The sequence below is a fragment of the Clarias gariepinus genome, chromosome 3, assembly GCF_024256425.1.
Source record: "Clarias gariepinus isolate MV-2021 ecotype Netherlands chromosome 3, CGAR_prim_01v2, whole genome shotgun sequence".
NCBI classification, from domain to species: Eukaryota; Metazoa; Chordata; class Actinopteri; order Siluriformes; family Clariidae; genus Clarias; species Clarias gariepinus.
In genome coordinates, this window is record NC_071102.1 from 30,200,526 (window position 1) to 30,224,109 (window position 23,584).

A 23,584-nucleotide genomic window follows, 5' to 3' on the forward strand; every position below is an offset into this window, starting at 1 on the left:
TGCGGCAAAAAAGAGGGCTGCAGCGAAGTACAAACACGGTTTGATAGCAGATCATAGATTACGTTGTAAACCATAACAAAAGTGATTGCGATGAGAGCACTTTGTTGAAAAGTTGCTTGAAAGAAGACACGGCTGACGAATTGCAGCAATCAACATGCGGCTGCAGAGAATAATTCACCAAAAAAGTACAGGAGGAATCTGCGGAAGGGAGACAAAGAAAACAAAACAAACAAACAAAAAAAACGGGGAGTATTGAAAGGAGATGGTCAGCAAAAAAAGAAAAAGAAAGAAAAAGAGAGGAAGGGTGGGAAGCAGATAAAGAGAGTGATTGAGAGGGATATGGAGAGGTGAGAATGGAGAGAGAGAAAAATAGACAGGAGGAGAGAAAGAGTGAGAAAAGAAGAGGGCAGGAAGAGGGGAAAAAAAAGAGCTTGTGTTCAGGCCACGACCTCACCGGTTCAGTCTAGCTGAGTCTGGTTGCACAATAACCCATCAATCAACTACCCCAGTACCGTCATCCCTCCCTTTTCACACACACACTCACACACACACACAGATTCCCAGAAGCTGACCCTTATTTGACCGGGAAACCCGCACATGCTGGAGACAAATATGGGCAGCAGCCATTCACTTGTGACACCCACCCACTCAGATGCATACACATACACACACACACTTTGCACATGTGTCATACAGGAATGCTACAACTGAATATTAAAACCTGACATATTTCATTTCACCCTCGATATCATGTTGCATTTCCACATACTTCACGTTTCACATAATAAGAAACTGCAGTGTTCAGGATGTTGAAACACTAACAACGTACAGTACATTTCTGTCCTGTTAAGACATTATGGCTCATTTCCTGTCTGGACAAGACACGTCTAATGCTGCGCACTGTGCTTTAGATATGTGGATGAGACAGCAAGGACTTCACGTCGTAAACATGAGCTTCTCACAGAGTTACTAGCTGGTGTCAGTTTCCTGCTTGAAGTGTGTCTGCGGAGGTCTGGTCTCGTAAATAACCCGCGCAATCCGCCTCGTAAAGCGGGACAAGTTTCTGGGGATTTTTTAGCACGGCAATCCGTGCAGTAATCTGTATGCCTTCCCATGCCGTATTTCCAATACGACGGCGTGCTCAGGCGAGGTCTGTCAAGAGCTAGGAAAGATGTGGAAGTTGCAGTGTGCCTGGAAAGGGGTTTTGGCTCGATCAGGCTTTTTTTCTTCTTCTTCAAATCCTAAATCTAGCACGTGCGTCCTTGTATTAAAACCATCTGTCAATGAATAAGTGGAAAACCTGGATGATCTGAAATCAGAGAGGATATCGATTGGAAGATGTTTATAATAACTGGAAAAAAAAAAAACACTTCAGATTTCTGCAGCTTAATCTCTGAGGGTTCTGTGCAAATTTTCCCTATAGTAAATATAGCTGTTTGAATAATATTAGAAGTAAAATAAAAAATGAAATAGCTAGGCGGTGGTGTAGTGATGGTGTAGTGGTTAGCACTGTCGCCTTGCACCTCCGGGTTCGATTTCCAGCCAGGCTCGATTTCCATCTCAATGTGCATGGAGTTTGCATGTTCTCCCCGTGCTTGGTGGGTTTCCTCCGGGTACTTTGGTTTCCTCCCACAGTCAAAAGACATGTAGGTTGGGTTAATTGGCATTCCCAAATTGCCCATAGTGTGTATGTGTGTGTGCCCTGTGATGGATTGGTACCCTGCCTCGATAGGCTCCAGGTCCCTGTGACCTTTAATACAGGATAAAGCGGTATAGAAGATGAGTAAGTAAGAGTGAGTGATAAAATAGCTAGTGTACATATACAATGAGTCTCCTAATAAAGGTTCTGTGATTGGTTGATCACATTTCCATGAATGATTTAGGAGGAGATGCGGATAGAATAAGTGACGTGGACGACGCGATACAACAGGTGGTTATACCGATGTGTCGCCTATGCTTTGCAGAAATGCGTCACAAACATATTCACAGCTTTGAAATAAAGATGCAATGCCACGTTGAAACAAGTGAATTCACGAAAGTGTTTTAAAAAAAAAAAAGAAATTCCTTGATGCTTCAATACCCGCCCTTAGGCTTTTATTAAAAGTGTATTTTGAGTAAACTGAGTTTGCTATTATCTTTTTTGTCAGTATTGGGATACCTGCTACTACTGTAATGCAGGCCATGTGCATTCAAAAGAAAAAGAGACAGAGCGAGAGAGAGAGAGAGATGCTGACTTGCTCCCAAAGGGCGCAACAGAAAAGCGTTCACCCTGTTGTCACAAAAACACGAGATCGATGCTTGGATATCTGTGGCTGGGAGACAGTGGGACGAAATGTGCCCTTGGATGGATGACATACTTTCTCTCCCTCTCTATGTCTCTGCTGTCAATCACAGTGACACTAGCCAATCCTGGGAGTCTGTGAGCTCATGTATGTGGAACAAGGCGGACAGCACTTTCCACTAAGTGTTACTCTAACATAAAGTCAATAAAAATGTTACATAACCTTCTGTATTTATGGAATCGTCACATTCACTAAATGCTACAATATAAAACCACACGTCTAAATTTATCAAATTTATAATCCCATATATCAAGCCTGATCGCAGAACGAAACCAGAACAGCTCAAATCAAAAGAAGAGGCCATAAAAAAGCTGTAGAATTCTTTAGAAAGGCTACAACACCGCTATTATCTGGGCCTGATGATTTGCATCCACGTAAACTGATAACAGCGTCCCTCTCTTCTGAAGAATTACTCCGGAATCGTCTCTCCCACTGAATCCTGAGTGACTCAAAGTGAACTCATGGTGATGGATTCCTCAACGAGAGCAGAGCAGCGTGGACAGGAGAAGGGGAGGGAGGAGACATGTGAAGAGGACGAGGACGCTCGCTTCTCTTCTTCCAGAAGGATCTGGGAAAGTGGGCGGACAGAGGAGCGGGGTGCGCGGAGGGTCCGAGAGGAGCGCTAAATCAAACGGAGGCCCACGCCACACACGGAGGACGAGAGGAAGAGAGAGGGAAGATTTCTCAAGACGAGAGACAGGAAAACATGTCTTACCAGAGCAGTGATAACAGAGAGGCGGGGTGTGTGAGTGTGTATCTGTAATTGAGTGTAAAAGAAAAAAAAGGAAAAAAGTCCTTCTCTCAGCAAAACATAATATTACTCGGGGAAAAGGCTTCAGAATTTCAAAAGCTTTCCTGAAACTATCCCTCCCTCAACACACACTCTCTCACACACACACACTGTCACACCAGCAATTAAACTTTTAACGCCCTCTAACAATGCCCGCCCCCATTTCTCGTTCTGTCCCGTGCACCTGGATAATGCATACAATGACAAATGATGCCATAACTCTGATATCCCCAATCAATCTGGACTTTAAACACACATCTTTCTTTCGCAGTGCGGGTGTCGGAATCAGTGAGACGGAGAGAGACGAGTGACCTCTCGCTGACTGATGCCTGTCAGCTCACATCTCGCTGAGAAAATAAATTACGCTTATGAAGACAAATGAAAAGCCATGGCCCGTCTCTCACATGCCACACTTGCACACACGCGCACACACACACACATACACTGAAGAGTCAGAAAGAAGAGAGGGGAGGGAGTGAAACAGGGGACTGGGTGAAAGGATGAGAGGCGACCTAGTGAGGGGAGGTGAGAGTAACAGTGCCTCAGTGAGTGAGCTTGCGTGTGCTTACATTTTTTCATTCCAACCCTGACTTGTGGAGCACAAAGCATGTTAATGCACATTTCTAACACGCTAGACGTCTAAGAATCTTGGAACTCAGTGGTCGTTAGATCTTAAAATAAAAAAAAAATTAAAAATCTAGACCCATCGTTATCGACGTCTTTATGTTCGTGTTTGACTGGTCGCTTGTGTTAAATGGATTAAATCCAAACTTTTGAGGATAAAACACTTGATAACATTTGATTCCACGTAGATAAAATATTATCACACACATTTAAAGTAAAGCTGTGTGAGGAACCCTGATTCCCCCACCGAATATGGCCTCATTCATTCATTAATTCATTCATTCACGCACGTATTCCTCATTATTGATTTGGAGCTTGTATCATGAACACTGAATACGAAGCGGGAATACGAATACACCGTGGATGGGATTTCAGACCATCACAGTGCACCTTGCGCACACATTCACATCCATGGGCATTTAGTTTTTCGGAGGTTGGTGAGTCCCAGAGAACCTGGAAGAAAACCACATGAACATGGAGAGTTGTGAAGAGTCATGTGAACACCTCTGAACATCCTTTGTTTTTCTCCCGTAGTAACAAGAAAGATATCGGTGGAGCTGGAAATAGTGTAGACATGTCACAGAATTAGTTGTTGGAATTAGACATGGAACTTCAAGAAACACTAATAAACTGCTGGTGTTTTTCTATCTGTTTTTTTATCTTAACTATAGTTCCCATCGAGATCCTCAGGAAACTTTGGACGCCCATGTCGCTAACACAGCGCTCGAGTAAAAATACACAGCTTTCTTTGAAGGACTGCTGGGTCCTTCCCTTGAGACTCGAGTAATGCAGTGTGAACTGTAGTTGACCCTTTCCACCCCCACTACGGACTGGGACAATGAAGAGACTCAGATGGATCCTCTTGTGATCAGCGCTCTCCCGGCGTCTCGCTTCTGTTGCTCCATACTGCACCGAGTGCCGGGTCTCTCTAACTATAGCGCGTTCCATAATTAGCATGCTGATTAGCCTTAATCAAGCCCATTAACATGTAATACTGATTAAACAATGCCGGTAGTGCTTGTGACACGACCGGTAAACACGGCAAAACATAAATAACTGTAAACAACTGCTGGTAAACAGTCCTGTGAAATATGTTTGGCAGAGAGGAAGAAGTTTGCTGGTTGTGTGTGTGTGTGTGTGTGTGTGTGTGTGTTGGGAGAGAGACGATGAGAAAGAGTGGGAAGAAGATGGAGAGAGAGAAAGAAAAAGAGAGAGAGAGAGGACAAGAGGGAGCAGCGGTGTTGGGATGACAGAAATATTGCAGGCCTGTTTTTTGGCAACGGGTGAGAAGGTGGGAGGGGACAGCGTGTGTGTGTGTGTGTGTGTGTGTGTGTGTGTGTGTGTGAGAGAGAGAGAGAAAGCTGGAATGAGAGCAAGAGAGAAATGAAGTGAAAGTGTGTGTGTGTGTGTTTGTGTGTATGTGTGTGTGCACGCACAGGCAGGGGAGTGAACTCTCCCAGGCTTTGTCATATGAGTTTTCCCAAGCCTTGGCCTCTTTGATAAATGACACATGTCATTCTGTCAGTTTGGGACAGTGCAGCTGGGAGGCCCTCTGATGTATGGCCCCTCTGCAAAAGGAAATCACCGTCTTCTGGCATGGACGCACACCGTGCCCTTTATACAAGACCCCTCCTCCTCCTTTCCTCCTCCTCCTCGCCTCCTCCATTCCTCCTCTGCCGAAGGAGAGCACTGTAACTCCGGCCGGCGAGTATTTTTTTTTGTGTGTGTGTGTGTGTTTTTTTTTCCCTTCCCTGTACTTCAGCTCTTTGTGAGGGCCTGAATTGAATGTAGAGATTGATTTAAGGCCGCGAGCCACTGAACACTGCGTGCAGGTCAGTGAGGGGTGTTAGGCGGGGGTAAAAACGCTAATTCCGTGGCTCTGGGTTTTCTCGAACCAAACCGCGTGAACGCGCGTGTGAAGCCGACGTGATGTATACTAACCCTCGTTTACCGCTGAGTCCTGCTACGTGTTCTCGACTGCTGTAACTGGTAGTACTGTGATTATAACCAGAGCTGGCTGAAATGATTAGTGTTAGTAGCATTAGTGCTAAATTAGCTACTTAAAGACCTTTTATTCTTTTAAATCATTTTGAGTCACTAACGTTTTAGTCAATACAAAGAATCTAAAGAGCAAGATATGTACAGTAGTTATAGAAGCGAGGAAACTTGATCTTGACCTGGGTTAGGTGTTTATATCAGGCTGTTCATCTGATTATTTCACATTATAATCTAAACAACTTAAATGTTGAAAGTGCTTTAAACTTATATAGTAATAATCTAAAAACATTGAGAGCACATTTACAGTGCTTTAATACTGAAGCCTAATGAAAATTACATGGTTATATACAGTATATATTATGTTCTATATTCCTGTATGTGTATAGATTATTACATCAGAATGTCATAATAATAATAATAATAATTATAATAATTATTTATTTTTTTATTCCATTATTATTTATTTTATTTATAATTATAATTATTATTATTATTATTAGGGAGAGGAGGAGGTGCAATAGCAGTAGCCGTAACAGTATAAGGAATTGGAGTAGTAGTCTTAGTAAAAGTACTATTAAGTACTAAAAGTGCTACTTTTAAACTACTATAAAGTACTAATAGTAGTAGTAGAAGTATTAGCAGTAGGGGAAGTATAAGTGCTAGTATGACTGGCAGTAGTAGTAGCAGTTGTAATAGAAGTAGTAGCAGTAGTGGAAGTATTAGTAGTAGTAGCAATATATTATATTAATATATTCCTAAAATATTAGGAATAGCAGTAGAAGGATAGGAATAGCAGTAGTAGATGTAGTAGCAGTAACTGTAATAGAAGTAGAGGCAGAGGGAGTAGCAGTAGAAGTAGCAGCGACAGGAGCAGTGGGAGTATAAGCAGTAGTAGAAGTAGCGGGAGTAGCAGTAACAGCAGTGGTAGTAAGGGAGTAGGAGTACAAGCTGAAGTAATACTGTAGTATAAGGGAAGTATTAATAGTTTTAGCAGTGGTATTAGTAGAGGACGATGGAACAGTACTAATAGTAGTAATTATAGTAGTAGCGCTAAAAGTAATAGAAGTAATTTTAGTAGCAAGTATAGCAGTAGTAGGATTAGTACACGTAGCCGTAAGTAATATTAAATGCCTAAATGTAAATGTAAATGTATTAGTAGCCGTAGTTTTTATTTTATCTAAATGAGCTAGACACACATTGTGCACATTGTTGAGTTGTAACTACCAGTCACATCAGGCTCAGTGTCTTTACAGCTTGTGATCCAAATTTGGTGTGGAGATGGAGAGATAAAAGCCATCGAGGGAGGGGTGGAGAAGGCGGGAGAGGGAGACCGAGAGAGAGAGAGAGAGAGAAAGATAGAGAAAGAGGAGGAAGGGGGATGAAATAGAGCCTCACTTGGCATTTTGATAGTTGACGCTTCGCAGGACAGAACAAAACAGGACAAGAAGCAAGCGAGCAACACACAACTAACAAAACATCTCCACACAGTCGTGCGCTAAACATGTTGAGCGTGTTACAATCAATCAACATTTAAAACGGGAAAAAAAGCACACACGGGCTGACATATTTCAGTGACAGCAGCAGAGAGACTCCTTTCAACTCACACACCACGAGAACAGCACAGAGCCTATAAATCTGCCATTCTGCTCACAAAACACCTCGCGCGCACACACACGAACAGACGGGCGGCGAGAACCACTGACGTTGGTGAGATGGAGAGGAAAGAAAGCTGGTCAACGGTTTAGGGGAAAACCCAAACGCACAAACACATACGTACTTTCTCTCTCTCTCTCAGTGTGGGTCTCTCACTCTCTCTCTCTCTCTTTCCTTCTTCTTCTGTCTTTCACTCACTCACTCACTCTCCCTCACACACATACACACATGAAGACACAGAGGTACTACGGTGGCCACCTGGGGGTCGTGAACTGTGCATGACCCTTGCCCTGACTTGTGCAGGAGAATGAGCGAGCGACCGGGAGAATAGCGAGGATGAATGAGTGAAGAGTATCATTAACCAGTGAGTGATGAGGGTTAGAAAGCACCGACGCCCATCCTCCACCAGCTCCTCATCCTCTCCTTCTCACAAACACTCTGGGAGAGCAAAAACAACGCTCTTAATCAACGATCCTAACCAACACTTCCATAGAAAAACACCATGATTAAAGTGGATACTCGGATCTTCTGTTTACCATAACACACACAAGAAATGTATAAAACCCAAGGCCATTTCTTATACACGATCGGTCCAAAAAGTGAAAGGCACAACTAGCAATAACATAACATCATGGCACTTGATGACTATTTTGACTCTAGGGCTGACCGATAACATAATATCATATAATTGAGATGAGGTCTAAAAAAAAAGTTTCATGAGTTCAAAATAGATTTTTTTTAAATACAATTTTATTTTACAATAGATATGTTTGTATTTCAGGTCATAAAATGGTACAGTTGCTCTATAATCCTGCAGGTGGCGTGCTATTAATTATCGTCACATTGGCAGATAAATTTGGAAGATTGTTTAGAATTGTAAGGAAACCTAAAAAAAACATTTTTTTATATATTTATAAAATCGTAATACTTATAAAATGGCAATACAAATCGAATCGACAGCGAGGTATTGTGATAATATTATATCGACTGGTCCCTGGTGATTCCCATCCCAATCTGCACATTTTCTCAAATTTACTGATAAAAGAGATGCTAGTGGGACAATGACTGTTTACATTTAAACGATTCCACAACATTAACCGTAACATGATGTGTTCAAGTAACCTCGGGACTGTGTACAATAACAAATCACAGTTATAATAGTAAAAACTGCTTTATTTCTCTCTATATAATCCCCTCCTACCTTTATGCACTTTTCCAGGATTTCACTAGTGCTAGTTCTATACCATCAAGGTAGAAAGTTTTCTCAGTACGCTGGAGCCATGATCAGACTGCGTGCTTCATGGCTTAAACGCTGGCCTCCCAGGAACTCCTTTAATGTGGAGGTCTTCTGTAAATGTCGATCGGTTTGACTTGAACACCTTTCCTATAACAGTTAAACCCTGTCATGATTTCTTTCTCACATATTCCCCAGGCCTAATCGTAATAGGGGAAAGTAAAGTGTAACACAGGTAACAATGTCCTCACAAAACTACGTTTTCGCTTTCACCCCCTGCCCCACACACACACAATCACACACCTTCCTCAGCCGTTGTGCGCGGCGTAGCGCATATTGACGAGTGATAGCTAAGTGTTAGACTCCCAGCAAAGTGACAGAGCTTTGGTATTTATGACCCACCATCGCCGTGGCTCGTCACACACTGCAGCTGCTCTGACGCCCATAAGTAGGGCTGGATTGCACTGCCATAACCAATTTAACATGGAGATGATGCACTATCCTAGACAAGCTACACACACACAGACACACACACATATACACGCACACGCAAAAGTGGATTCCCCAATGTCTGAGAATGAGACGAACTATAAGCCATTAGAAATTTTCCTAAACGTGGAACTTGAAATGCAAAAGTGTGTAATTTGTGATATTAATTCAGTCTAACTGAACAAGCCACAGTAAACAAGTCTAGATATTTAATTGACAGATGAAGACAATTCTTGGTTATACATACAGTTTATACACTGCTGAATTCTCAAAATAGATTGATTTGAATATTTTGAATATTAAATAATTTGACTTTTGATTAGTTTTCAATGACGGCGGCTCTGACATCAGTTCGTCTGCCAGGTGAATACCAGACGTATATTAACGCGCTTGTTCTAATCTTTAATTGTTTGTATAGTAACAATTCACACAGGAACTTGCCTGTTCTGGTTTTTTTGGTAGCGTGTCACGATATGCTTTTGTTTTGTTTTAAAGCTTTAATGTAAGTGGAAATAACTCGTTTTACAACATTAAACCTAGCTTTAAATAAATAAAGAAGTAAGCTGTGTCATTCTTTAAGCATAAAACATATTGTAATCATTGGCAGATTACTGTAAAACCAAGAAAATAATCATCATAATAAAACATGTCACTACGTGCTGTACATGAAAAAGGATCAATTTCAGTGTTGTAGCAGTAACTTCACTTTGTGTCCGGTCACATCACACCATTTCGCCCGTTACTTCACCAAAGACATTTTTTTTTTTTTTTAAAGAACTTTGTACCTTAAATTGTAGCCACAGCTACACACATTAAGGAATAAACATTAAACTGCTCAAACATGTCAGTGTGAACAAGGTCAGCTTGAGCTTGCAGAAAACATAAATAATTGTACGTCTAGTTTAAAAAAAAAAAAACATGCCGTTTCACATCTGTAGTGTATGTGTGATTACCAGGGACTGGAATTTCAGTTCTCTTTTTATTGCTGAAAAAGGCATGTCACCGTATTTACTCAGATCCTGCTTACTTTTGGGAATTTGGAAATAACCTTGTAAATTATTAAACTATAGGACGGGAGACTTAAGGTTTAAGGACAGGAGTCATACCAAAGGTGCTTTTATGTAGTTTTATCCAACTTAAACATTAGTGCAATACAGGAACAAAATAATTCCTTCTAACTTGTTTTAGTTTATTTAAATCAGACCCGTACCATTACATATCCTAGTGTGAAAACATTACTCCGATTTATACGAATACAGATCCATCTCTTGTGCTTTCTTGGGTGTCCTAATTAAACCTGCCCTAAGATTTCCAATTTAAATCTGTTTGGAATTTGGGCTTATACAGGAAGACAAAAAGTGTTTTTTTAAGTTTAAAAAAGGATACAGCTAGAGCTATTAAACTGATTTTAAGAAACAGCTACAATTCAATGTCCGGTCCTGTGCACTTTCTTATAGCTGCGGGCAGCAAACTAACACACACAAAAAAACAGCAAAGTGATGCAAGCAAACATTACATGAACAAGGTGTTAACATCATGTACCGATGCCGACCTAAACCAATTTAAATTGCTTTATTTATAGCTATAATAGTTACAAAGTTAAACTAACTATAATAATTATGAATTTAAGAATAACATAGGGCCCCATCAGTCAGTCCAGAAGATTTTTATGTAACTTTAGCTTTACAAACGTTTTATTTCTATTGCAGACAACATACAGTATGTCATGTATTATAGCTTTCCTGTGCACAAAGCAGGTGGTTTCACTAATTAATTCTAGCCTATCTGGCTGAAGAGCTGTGCTAATTAACTGGAAAGCTATGATTCAATGGTATTCAGCTTCTGGATCCACGGCTTGGGTCATCTCCAGACCTAAAACCAATACAGAACTGTTGAACAATGATGAAGAGGGCCGTTGCAACTGTCTTCTGTACATCATCTTCAGGAAGCAATCGAGGAGGCATGGATTGAGCGAGTGACACCAGATAACTACAGACGTTTTTTTTAAACCTTATGGCCAGCCAGATCCAACAGGTTTTAAAAGAATAAAGGACTTCATACTAAATACTGAATGCTGTATAGCAATTTCCTAGCATAAAATACATTTTTCGTATTATATTAATTTTCAATATTATATTAAAACATGGAATTTCACTTTTGTCTCAATACATTTGCCCACTACTGTAGAGCCTGTGTCATTCATAACATCCCTATCTCCTGCCTGCCTCTGTGCATATGGGCTCAATAATGAAACGCTGTGATGCGTCAGGCTTTCTCACACTGATAGGAACAGCGGGAAAAGAAGCAGCATCGGTCCCTACGGTTTCCGCCTCTCTCAGACTTGTTGCCTGTACCAGGCTGTCTGGAGATCATGTGACTATCTGACGTCTGAATCCAATCACCAGATCTCTGTAATTACTGATAAAAGTTGAGGCAGGGAAGCGAGTCACGACATGCTGGCCTACGTGTAACATGCTTCCTAAGACAACACACAAACAATACACAGTATGTTCATACAGCACAGGAACGTACTGCAAGCAGCGTAACTGTTCATTAGGCATTTATTTCAGCAGCAAAGCCTACAGAAATAGACGAAGATGCAAACGTGTGTAGGATGTTTTTGGTGAGTTGGATCACATTAGTCATTATAATGCTGGCACCAATTACTGTGTGCTATAAGAGAGATGGAAAGGAAAAGAGAGATACGGAGTAAGAGACCGGTAATGAGTGAGGGTTAATGGTGATTCTTAAGTTGAGGTGCTGTTTGTGTCGCACTAGAATTACACTTATAAACATGGACATCAAGGTAAAAGACGTTTGAAACTTAGCAGTTAGCACTTGGAAAATCTTTATGACAACATTATGAGATGACGCCATTTTAAAAACCTCATTTTTGCTAATCATTTTAACATCGCATGCTTGAAACAAGTATCAAGTCACCCAGTGCAGGTTGGGAAAAATATCCTGAACATTTCAGTTCCACAACATTCACCCATCCCTGTAATTTGAACTCTGCTAATGACTGCTAAGAAATATTTCGACCATTCCATAACAGGAAGTTGCATCATCTGAATTTCCTGATGAGCATGGGAAGAAGCAATTCATTTCTCTCTTCTTCTTTTTTTTTACAGTACTATTGTGCTCCTGTCTGGCATACTCTATATACAATACTGTTACCTATATTAAAAACTGAAAGTACATTATAAATCAAACTTTATGAAAATTATAAATGTCCTTATATCATTAGCACATATGTCAGTTAAACACATTTTGTGTCTGTGCTAAAATACTCAAGGCTGTTGTTGAGCTCAAATGTATGACTTTTCTTTTTAAATGTTTTCATTTTTCTTTTTCACGATTTACAATGGATAAACGACACCGCAATCATGAAACCACCCCAAACATATAATAGTCATCGCCCTGTCTGGTGTACATCTTGAAGCCAAACGGCTCTCGTCGTCCGTATCCATTCCCAGCGGCCTTATCAGCGCTATAAAACTGGTGGCCAAAAAATGATATTCATTACTTCTTGCCCTGCTATCAGTTACGTACAAGTTTCTCCACTGGCTGGAAATTACAGCTACCCCGAGCACTACCTCGCTATTGTCCTACTCTGTGCACCCTGGTCTTTATCGGTGCGGTAATAAAAGATGGGGGGTGACAGAGTCCTCTTTCACCAGCTTAAAGAGTGATGGACTGCAGATTCAGCCCTAAACACTCGACAAAAAACAGCCAATGAAAGTGTCATGACAGAAACGCTGGAAGTCAAGGCGTTTTCCCGCAACCATTTTAAGACATGCTTCAAGTTGGCTCATAAAAGGCGAGAGCGGTCTTTATGTGGCCGATTCAGAGCAATGCATTATGGACTTACTGAAAGAGAGAGAGAGAGAGAGAGACAGAGAGAAAGAGGGAGGCTTGTCTGCTTCACTGTTTTAATGCCGCTGAGGTTTAGAGAGATGACGAACATGGTGCAGTTCTGGAGGAGATGAAGAAACGGTTTAGCCGTGTTAATCATGATCAAGCTTGGCATTAATGGGCCAGAACCAACAGGTCTTACTCCTGAAAATGTTATTAGAGTTTATGATCTGTGAATTCTTCAACTGGCAATGTTTCTGCTGAATCAAAACATTCAAAGTTCATCTGATCTGTACTCTTTTTGTGTGGCCTCACAATAAAAAAAAAATATATATAAAAATAATAATAAAAAAAGGGTTATTGTTTTAAATATGTAACCAAACTCTACGCAGCGGGAAAACCCCAGTCACCATGACGGTGATAAACCACCAACGTCTGAGCATACCTGCCTGTCAATCATTCTCTGGATATTCGTCTATTGCCAAATAAATCTATAAATCTTAAAAAAAAAAAAGATCTGATGCAATACAACATTAACTCATATGATTTATAAGAACTTTCTCAGTTGTTGTTTGAAAGGTTTAGAAATATGTTAATCATCATCTCAATATTCATCAGGCAAATGACCCCTCTTAAGATCACAGATCTCTTGTATTTTAGGGATCTCCGAGGTTTTAGATATGTTTTCTCTAGCTGCTTGGATAAATCATTACATTAGCATAAAAAAAAAAAATCAAATCAATAGACCAATGTGTTTTAAAATATTTAAAGTCACACCATGACCTCTCTGTGTAGCAACAAATATTATTCTCCTCTGTATAGTGCATAGATCTAGATCCAGATAAGTTTACTGTGAGTGTTTTGATTAATCATGGACTCGTAAAGGCTAAACATTAACCATGACACCTCATAACTTCTCGAGTTTGTTTAAGTATGTTGCAAGGCTTAAGACAATCACAGTTTATAGCTCTTTGTTTTTAATATGCTGTTTTATCCATATCGTGATTTTCTTAAGTGCTGTTTTGCATATTGGAGTGTGTAGAATTAGAACCTGCAGAGCAGAAGCCAATATTATGAGGATGATATATTGCTCGAGCTTGTTGTGGGGTGTGTTTTTTTACGGTCTGGTGTGTCACTTTATATGCTATAGATCAGGCGCTTAAATTTATAGTGATTTATGTTTTTTTTTTTTTTTTTTTTTTAAAAAGGTCCTTTTTTGCCATATGGATAGTAAACATAATTGCATAGGTATATGTACTGTGAGTACAAGGTAGTGATGTCATCAAATAAAAAAATAAAACATGACAAGGAAAATGATCAATAACTGTATGTTATTACTCGATCTGGAATAGATCAAAAGTTAGTAATTACAATGTATTACTTATTAAAGAACTCGGGCTGCACGATTTGATTAAAAAAATGTTAAAAATAGATATTATCTAGGCTAACACCAAATAACTGGACATCTCATTAAGAGGATGTTTCCCAAAATGGATTTTAACAAAAACAATAAACAAACACTTTATAAATTATTGACAAACTGTAGTAAAGTGCATCCTTTTTAGATTAAATAATTACCCAGGTGCGAACTGAGTTTTTTTTTCTTTTTTATATATATATATATATATATATATATATATATATATATTTGAAACTGTTTAATTTTACGTGGAATGCTCGTGGAATGCGGATCTTACCATCCTGAAGATTTTCTCATGTTATGAAAAAAAGCAACTGTAAAAGTTTACTGTAACAAAACCACTGACATAGGAGACTCCTTATACTGTATAAATAATAACTAAACATCTCCTGACTGAAAGCGTTCAACTCAGGAATAATTACTTTCTTTCCAAAAAAAATAGAGTTTTGGTGCAAATGATAATGCATTAGAACATGAGCTGTCAGAGCTGCTGATAAACAACAGTGAATCAACATCTTTTCGCCAATCAAATCCGAGAAATTTAGGAGTGACATATTTGTATGTGGATGTGTACTCATAGATAAGGATCAAGCTGAAGGAGACGGAACTTTGAACTTCAACAAACACTTGCAGGTGTTTCGACAGGTGTCTGTGAGCAGTCGGTCTTAAGCTTCACAATATGCAAGGCGTCTGTGAACAAACCGCACAGACGAGAATCTTACAGCCAGGATCACATCGGTTACTAAAGATGGAGGAGAAATTGATTCGACTACATTTTGTCATTCTTTTTTTTTTATTTATGTATTACCACACTGACAATTTAAGATATGCTGATAATATTGTATCGGGTGATCCCTGGTGATTCCCATCCCTACTGGTTATTGTAATCCAGAATTGATACAATGAATAAAGTAAATATATACAATGTACCCAGGCAACTTGTATTGAAGTGTATGTGCTCTCACATCTCAAGTCCTGCATGCAGGGACATGGGGACGATAGAAGACAAAATGGTGCAACCACAAGTAAAAAAAAAAAAAAAAAAAAAAATTTTATTGTGTGATGCGACTCGACGTGAAGTTACTGGAGTTTTCAGCCTGGAGAGTTTCCATTATCCACAAACACCAAGTGTTGAGTTCCTCTAATATTAATTGTACTAACTTGCCAGCAAATAGAAAATCTATTTATATTTATTTCATTAACGATGACAACTTTCTTTTACTTAATCATTTAATATTAAAATGTATAGGTAGACTTCATGTTGTGGAACATCTGTAAAACAGGATAGTTTGTTAAACCAGCGAGTGATTTCCTAACCAGCCTCTTTGTTTCTCCCTTGAAGGTATTGTCGAAAAGTGGAAAAAATGCAGGATATTAATGTTAGCCATAAAAAAGTACAGTTTTCTCTTGTGAAACCATATAAGAAATTGCTAGAAAGTTCTTTGTTAAATAACAACTTCATTATTAGCCTCAGATTATGTGAACCATCTGTCATGCAAATCCGTGTAAGTAATTACTGGTGCTACATAAAAATTTTAAATTGCAATACGGACCTGTGCAATTATTTATTAGCAAATGGCTGCGATTTATTGAAGGTAATAGTCAGGAATTTACGTAGAACTTAAGTAATTTAAGTATTTTTTTTATTGTATTTTATTTTAAGGTGATAAATAAATCTTGGAATCTTAAAAACATCCTTTTAATAAGATCATTAGTCCATTAATTTGATGTTAGCCTAGATAAATGTGTTTGTATATAAAATAGTATATTAACAGTTAAATATCGCAATAATCACACTTTGACTTTTTCGATTTTGTTCCTACAGAACCGATAACGCATTAAAGCAAGCACCTTGATATACTACTGTAACCCTATGATTTGCTTTGCTGTCTGAGGGACTTCTAGAGGAAATGAAATCAACACCTTCTGACCAATCAGACTTGAGAGTTCATTAATGCTGTCGTTTATAAGACAACGTTCTCAAAGTTAAAAGAGTATCTTGAATGTGTTAACGTGGTTTTTAATCACGCAGATATTTTACCACTTTCACTTATCGGGGAAACTCAGTGATCGTTCGATCGTTATTGCGAACGGGATTAACGAGCGATATATTGCGCTGTCCTAACGCCTGGCTCTGTTAGCAGCAGGCTTATCACACACTTCTTTCCATCAGCATCCATCTACTGGCTGCGTCAGATGGGACTGTATTTCACACGGCACACATACACGGTTTTGCGTGCGTGTGTGTGTGTGTTTGGGGTGGGGGAACTAAAGAGGCCTGTCTGTATAACGGCCACTCGTGATGGAGGGTCTAACCGGGCGGCTAACACCATGCACTAAGATTGTTCTAGACCTCAGGGCCTCGGAGGAAACATATATCCACCTGGCAACAGGGTTGCAAGTGTGTGTGTGTGTGTGTGTGTGTGTGTTTTGGGCAGATCTAATCACGGGCTAATAACAGCACAGTAGGAGTCGTTGGCCCTCGTAAATCAATGTGCAAAATAATTGCTAATACACTGGTTATCGATTGGCGCTCGGGCGGCTCATTTTGCGAAGGCTGGGGCGAAGAACTAACACAGTGACAAGGGTAAAGTGTTATTTCTGCGCTGCAGAGACAGCTGGGCCGCGCGGACGTCTCGGGCACGCCGTAATTCTTAATTGACACCTGTCAGGATAATGACTGCAGGCCCAGCTGCTGCGCGAGAATTTCTCTCCACTTCTGTTCATCTGTCAGCTCTAATACCTTTCCGAATGCCACTCCTTTATTCTCTTATTTTAGGCCCCATTCATTCTCTCTCTCCCTCCCTCCCTCTCTCTTTTCCTCTCTCTCTCTCTCTCTCACAATCTCCGCTCTCTCATCAAGCTAAAAACAGCTAAAAGCTTTTGTTTAAGGATACAAGTTAAGAGGCTGTAACAAAGTGCGCTCTCTCACTTTCATCTCGGCCTTTTGTACGTCGCAGGATATTTGGAGTAGGAAGAACGGGGGGCGAGGAACACAAAGTCCCAGGACGGCGCTTCCCCTAGTTTGAGGAGGCGTTACAGCATGTTTACTGAACACCATCAAAAGGCCTGTGTTCGTTTCATGTTCGTCTGTCGAAGCCGATGTGAGTGACGCGGTTGGCGTGGAAGCGGCGCTACGGAATCTTTCGCTCGTGAAAAGAGTGTGCTACAGTACGTGTGCACGGCCTGCGAAATTCCGGTTTCACCCTTCGCAGGTCAGCAAGCGCCTCGCTCTGATCTAGAGGCTCAGTACATCAAAAGCCGGACCCCTGCGACGTGGTTTAAATGACGGAGCAGATTTGCGTGGCTTGAATGCGGATGCCCGAGGAACGCAGATTATCCGCTGCCGTGCTCGCTCGAGTGCAGGAGATCGTCTCCGCTCTTCGCTGTATAGTCTAGTAAACATCCGCATCACCACTTCCCTTCTCCGGGAGTGTGACAAAACCAGAGAACAGATGAGAGCAGTGAGAGACTTAGAGGAGTGAGAGGAGTGAGACGACGTCCCGTGGGTTCGCTCTGACCTCCCCGTACTCCCCGAGCTCCCAAACTCTCATTACCCGGGCAGGACTTCAGCTTTTCTCTCTTTTGTCCCACCCCTCCCCACCACCACCACCACCACCACCCCCTCTTCCTTTCTGTCTTCGCTCTGACTCACTGCAGACCAAATTAGCTGAGAAATGAAACATACGGGATCAAAACAGACAGACTGAGAGATGGGGAAAGAAAGAGAGTGAGAGGGAAAGAGGGAAAGATAAAATGCAGCTGGCCTCTTTGATAGCTCGGGTTCCCATAATACCGTGCTCCAAGCCTCCGCTGGTGTAAAGCCACCTCCTCGCTGTTCCACCTTTTATGATCATGATGTCGAATAACTGCACACACACACACACACGTGCACACACACACCTACGCACACACTACTACTCTCTCCTACACGCTCCTATGATAGATGTTCAACATGATCTCGAAATATCATCACTGTTTGAGAAGATGCGTTTCGTTATGCTGCGTACTGTATGTTATAGCATACCGGGGTTTGAGATTCGTGTTAAAGAAGAAATTTTGGACAAATTGAATGCATTGTGTCCTTGTTATTGAAGGCATTCCTAAAATTCTGTACGCTGAGCAAACTTTCAAAAGTTCACCAGACTAAAGCATTATTTATGAGTAATTTATCAGGAGGTTTAATATTATATCACGTTGCAGCGGAATTCTTTCCTGGTTCTCTGATTGGTCAGAAGCTATTGATTAACATTCTAGAACAGAACTACCTGGTAGTATTTCTGGCTTTAAGATAAATAGCGTGTTTATACAGTATTAATGCACGCGTTCTAACGCGATTTCGACCAAAAAAAAGGGTGTTTGTTGATATGATAAATTTTATTTCCAGAACGAGTCTCCAGTTTCAGAGCTTTGTACTGTTGCTATTAAGTGAGTGATACCTTGTTGGGTGGATGTTCCAGAAGAGTAACTATATAAGTATAAATCGAAAGTATGCCATGTTATTGTTTAATAAAGAAATAAAAAATGTTGGGTGTGCAGTTATAGGAAAATAATCAACTTCTGGATGGCAGCTTTAACTTCTTGTCATTGATTATTTCCTGCACTGTAGCGTCTTATTTGTGCATAGAGTACTATCATGACAATGTCAGCCTATATCATTAACATCACTATGTGACATCAAGCTAAAATGAAATTAAGATACTGATCCTGATCTATTACATCACATACTTTTAAACCACTCAGTAAAAATGATCAATTATTATAGATGTGTTTGAAAGTGTTACTCTTCTGGTGAAAACATTTCAGGTTCCGCTGTCGATAATGCCTAGAGTAGTGTAGCGTTAGTGTAATGACATAAGGCATGTAAACAGTACAGCGGAATTCTGTGACATAATGCATAAAAATCATCATCTTTTTTTCATTCATTGTCATTATTAAAAAAAAATAACCACTACACTGTTTTTTTATTTTTTTAATCAAGTAATTAATTCGCTTACTTAATTTGTTGTTTGCTTATATTAAACACAAAGCCAAATACTGTAGCATGGCATGAGCGTGTTTTGCTATTATTGCATGTATCGTGATTAGATTTTTGTAGCTGTATTGTTCACCCTTAACAAAATGGTTTGGTATTTGTCACAGGATAAACTTTACATACAACCCAAACCCATCTCTCTCTCTCTCTCTTACACACACACACACACACACACACACACCAGAGCCTGGAGACCTCTAATTCGGTCTGGGACGAGACGGCGAGTTGACATAACTTATGTGGAAACTAAAAACTCCCAATTGTATAAAAGCTCATTAGGCTGCGAGCGAGCTCTATTGCACCGCAGCGCTGCATGCACTCATACCCCTGGCATATGGGAAACCCAAACATATTTTCATTTCGATCCGTGCTTTTCCCCATAAAACCTGTCATCTATCTTCATTACTCAACTCAACCTCGGCGTTGCGAGGCAAGCGGCTCGTCGTTCCCGACCGCCCTGACAACTGCATACTCTTTGATTTCCTATAGTCCACGCGCTTTGATCCTGCAAATGCAAATTAAACTATTGCTTTCGAGTGCTGGGCCTAAACATGAATATCGACTGAAGAGGTCAATGTCACCTGTTAATGACAGCAGGCTTGATTCACAGTTACATTACACATTACAGCCTCGCTCTGTGCCAAACACTCAGGGCTTTTCATGCGATGAACATTGAATCTATGAACTACACAGGGAAAGTAGAACGAGAACAAAACTACGAGCATTCAAAAAATAAAATAAAATAAAATTATTTTCCAGGTTTTTTTTTTTTTTACTTTTTTTTCTTTAAAAGTGTGACCTGATCTAAACTATATCAATTTACAATTTATATTTTATAATAAATAATTAGAGTAATTATGATTATGACAATAAGCCAAGGTCAGCATAAACAAGTGTGATCCTATACGGGTGAGCACTGCACGCTCTGCAGGGAATAGTAACGCTCACACTACACATGCACGCACGCACGCACACACAGAAATACACAGCAGCAGGTATCTGTCTATCAGCTTATCTCCTTTATCTGAAAAAAAAAAAAAAAAAACCTTAGAAGCCTTGTTTCAATTAAAGAGCACTACTGCAGCCAGGATAAATACAAAAATTACTGACACACAAAAAGCCATGTTACTCCAACTCGGTTTTTAATTCCTCTCCTGAGATCCCTCTAAGGAGCATGGCAACTAAACACGTTCTGTGTAGTGTACTTGGTTTTAAGGGGGAGTGCTCAGGGTTTGAGACGCAGGCAGCACGTTCAATAACGTACAGGATGGTGGTGATTTAACACCCAGAGATAATGGCGCCGTTTTTGACTAAGCAAGGCATCTGATTGGGCGAGAGGATCTGCGGGCCCAGCGGTGCGGTTAAGAGCCAGGATTACCAAGGTCATTAAGCAGCATCGCTGCCGTGACGTGATTAGTCAGGTAGCAAAGTCCATTTGTCACCTGCGCCAGAAAATTGAGTTAATGCGGCACTACGGGCTATGGGAACTGTATAATATCAACTTGATTACATCAAGGCAGCTGCCGAGCTGACACCTAGCCGAATTTGTCAGCTTTAATCGTTAGGCGCTGTCACAAATCCATCAGAAGCTCAGATAATTAGGGCCCCTATCTAACGAAAGCAGCAGACAAACTGTTAGCTTTTTTTTTTCCTGATAATTAAGAAGCCTTTCGTCCTCAGCGAAGGGCCGAGTTTAATGACTCCCTGTGCTGGTTCAAAAAGGTGGCTCCTTACAGCTTATTTGTCTGGACCTATTCTCAAGCGCCCTGATTTAACCACAGAAAAAAAACAAGCGTTTCCATTCCCAGACCTCATGAGACATGGACAGTTTTAGGTTTTAAAGTGAATCTCACTACTCACTACTACGCCCGTGCATGAGCCAGGTGTTGATCATTTGTAAAATAAATTCATTATTTAAAAATATATAAATTGTAGCGCAGTCAATTTTTGGGAGTCCATCTCCCATGGAGGAGACTTCAAAAGATTTGGAATGTAAATACAGACTTGAACGCTGAGCGGTTTCGCTCTCCTGTGCTGCTGCTCTGGCTCTGCGCTCGATATGGGAGGCCTGTGTGTGTACGCTTCAGAGGAAAGGCAGCAAATCGAAACGAATGGCTGCAGCAGGACGACACACTCCGCTCCCACTGCACCAACATGACCGAAGCAACGGGCCGAGCGGGGATAATGATTCTCCCCGAAAAAAAACATGAGGCTGTAACTGTGAATAAAGCACACCAGGACTGGCTTAAAAGAAGAAGGACAGGAAACAGGACACATCATATCTCTCAGACCTCTGTGATCAAAACTAAAGTGAGCACGAATCACAGCACAATAACTTCAAAAATATATGATGCTCTTCTGAGACTTCTTTTCACCCACGTTCTCAACCCAAGGTTAAACTGACTATTTTAAGTGTCCCTGTTTGTTTTGGTTTCGATTGTGCAAAATGTCATGCCGTGGGATTGATGGAAAACCGGGCCTGCCAAATTCTGATTGACCATAACAGCCAATGATGCATATGGCTGTCAAAAGACAGACAATTAAATCAATATTCACTGCAGGCAGGGGGGTTTGATGGCTTGTTTTTATTTTTTTTAGGTACAACCTGCCAGGTCACATTACCAGCTGCCATCTCACCTCAGAGAGTCTTTAAACTCCTGGTGACAGTCTCTACCTTCGAGTCTACTCAGTCAAGTTCGGATGAAAGAAAAAAAAAAAAATTTTTTTCACACTTATGCACCTCAAGTTGGGGGTATGAAATTAAGCTTAGTAAGGAGAAGCATGTGCCTAAATGTCAGCACTTTAATACCGAGTACGTCTAGTGTAACTCGGCTCTGTAGTGTCACTGATTTTCCTTTCCTAATTCAGATTTTCAGGCCTAAGTACGACCGAGGCGTGCTTTCCTTAAGGCTTGTTGTCAGGGCTATTCCGTCAGAGGGAGCTCTCCTTTCCAAGGGGGACAGACCTGTCTGTCTCAGAGGAAGGACACGTCCACTGCTAGGCAACTGTCCACTTATACGAAGCTTCAAAACAAACACTAAGTCCGTTTGGTAGTAACAAAACAAGGACTGTGCAGCTGACAGACTTCGATCCATTTGAACAATGCATTGTTATTCACTAAATTGTCTATATATTTTATAAACAAAGAGATGCTCGTGAATGATTTAGTGATATGACACACCCTGGTTACCACCTCTATGTGTATGTGTGTGTTTCTCTCCCTCTTTTCTGTCTAAGATAAAAAAAAGTCCAAGAATGCCTCCCCCTCTTTTCTTTTCTAGCCCCCCCTAACCAAGCCAAAGAGGGGGCAAAAGTTGTCCTGTGTGTCCAGGCCCTGGAAAGCGCGCATGCGCGTTTCCATGGTGAATGATTCACTGATGGTTATCGGGAATGAATAGATCAAAGGCGGCCACGTGACAGGCGATCAATCAAGCATCAAATCCAGGAAGGCAACTACAGAGGAGTGCAGAAAACTCTGGAAAAGTGGAGTTTACTGTCGGGGGCAGGGGGGTGGCCACGATTACACGATTAGAATCATTTTAACATAGTTTTATTTATTTAAAAAAATAAAAAGTTTTAATCCGTGTTTAGTTTAACCCTGGATGTTAATTACAACGTACACAAGACGATCATGCATTCTGCTTGTAGTAGCATGCAGGACTAAAGTAAACTCCTGTCTGATGCCAGTGATTTGTTTTTAAACGCTGGATGTTGTGTTTCACAAATAACGCATGCCTTTCGTGTGTGTGTGTGTGTGTGTGTGTGTGTGTGTAAAAGGCTTACCTGAAGATCGCCTCGGTGCTTGCTGCTTTCTCCGCGGCATGCTCTTCTTCAACGACTCTCTCCACTTGACTTTTCATACAGAATCGAAATACAGGCGACGACAGAAAAAAAGAAAAAAGAAGGGAAACAATGAAACAAAAAGTATATATTGTATCTGTCCTTTCTTTTTAACCAACCAGGATTTTAGCTTTGATCTTCCTTGTCTCCTTTAAAAAAAAAAAGTCACTCAGTTGATGAAAGTCTCAGCACGCAGGGCTGTCCAGTTTTTATTCTTTACACAAAACAAGAAGAAGAAAAAACAGAAAGTAAAGCTTGCTGACGGATCGACCTGCTCTGGAGGTAAATTAGTTCACGCGCAGCC

General features: G+C 40.6%; 1 protein-coding gene across 1 annotated transcript in view; it reads right to left on the reverse strand.

Annotated features, from left to right (window-relative positions):
• Nucleotides 1-23,365, reverse strand: part of tshz1 (teashirt zinc finger homeobox 1) — a 41,409-nt gene extending 18,044 nt beyond the window's left edge. Inside the window, exon 1 of the mRNA XM_053492496.1 lies at nt 23,224-23,365. Coding sequence (XP_053348471.1) covers nt 23,224-23,263 — 40 coding nt within the window. The 5' untranslated portion in view covers nt 23,264-23,365. The remainder of the gene's footprint in view (nt 1-23,223) is intronic.
• Nucleotides 23,366-23,584: the final 219 nt, after the last annotated feature.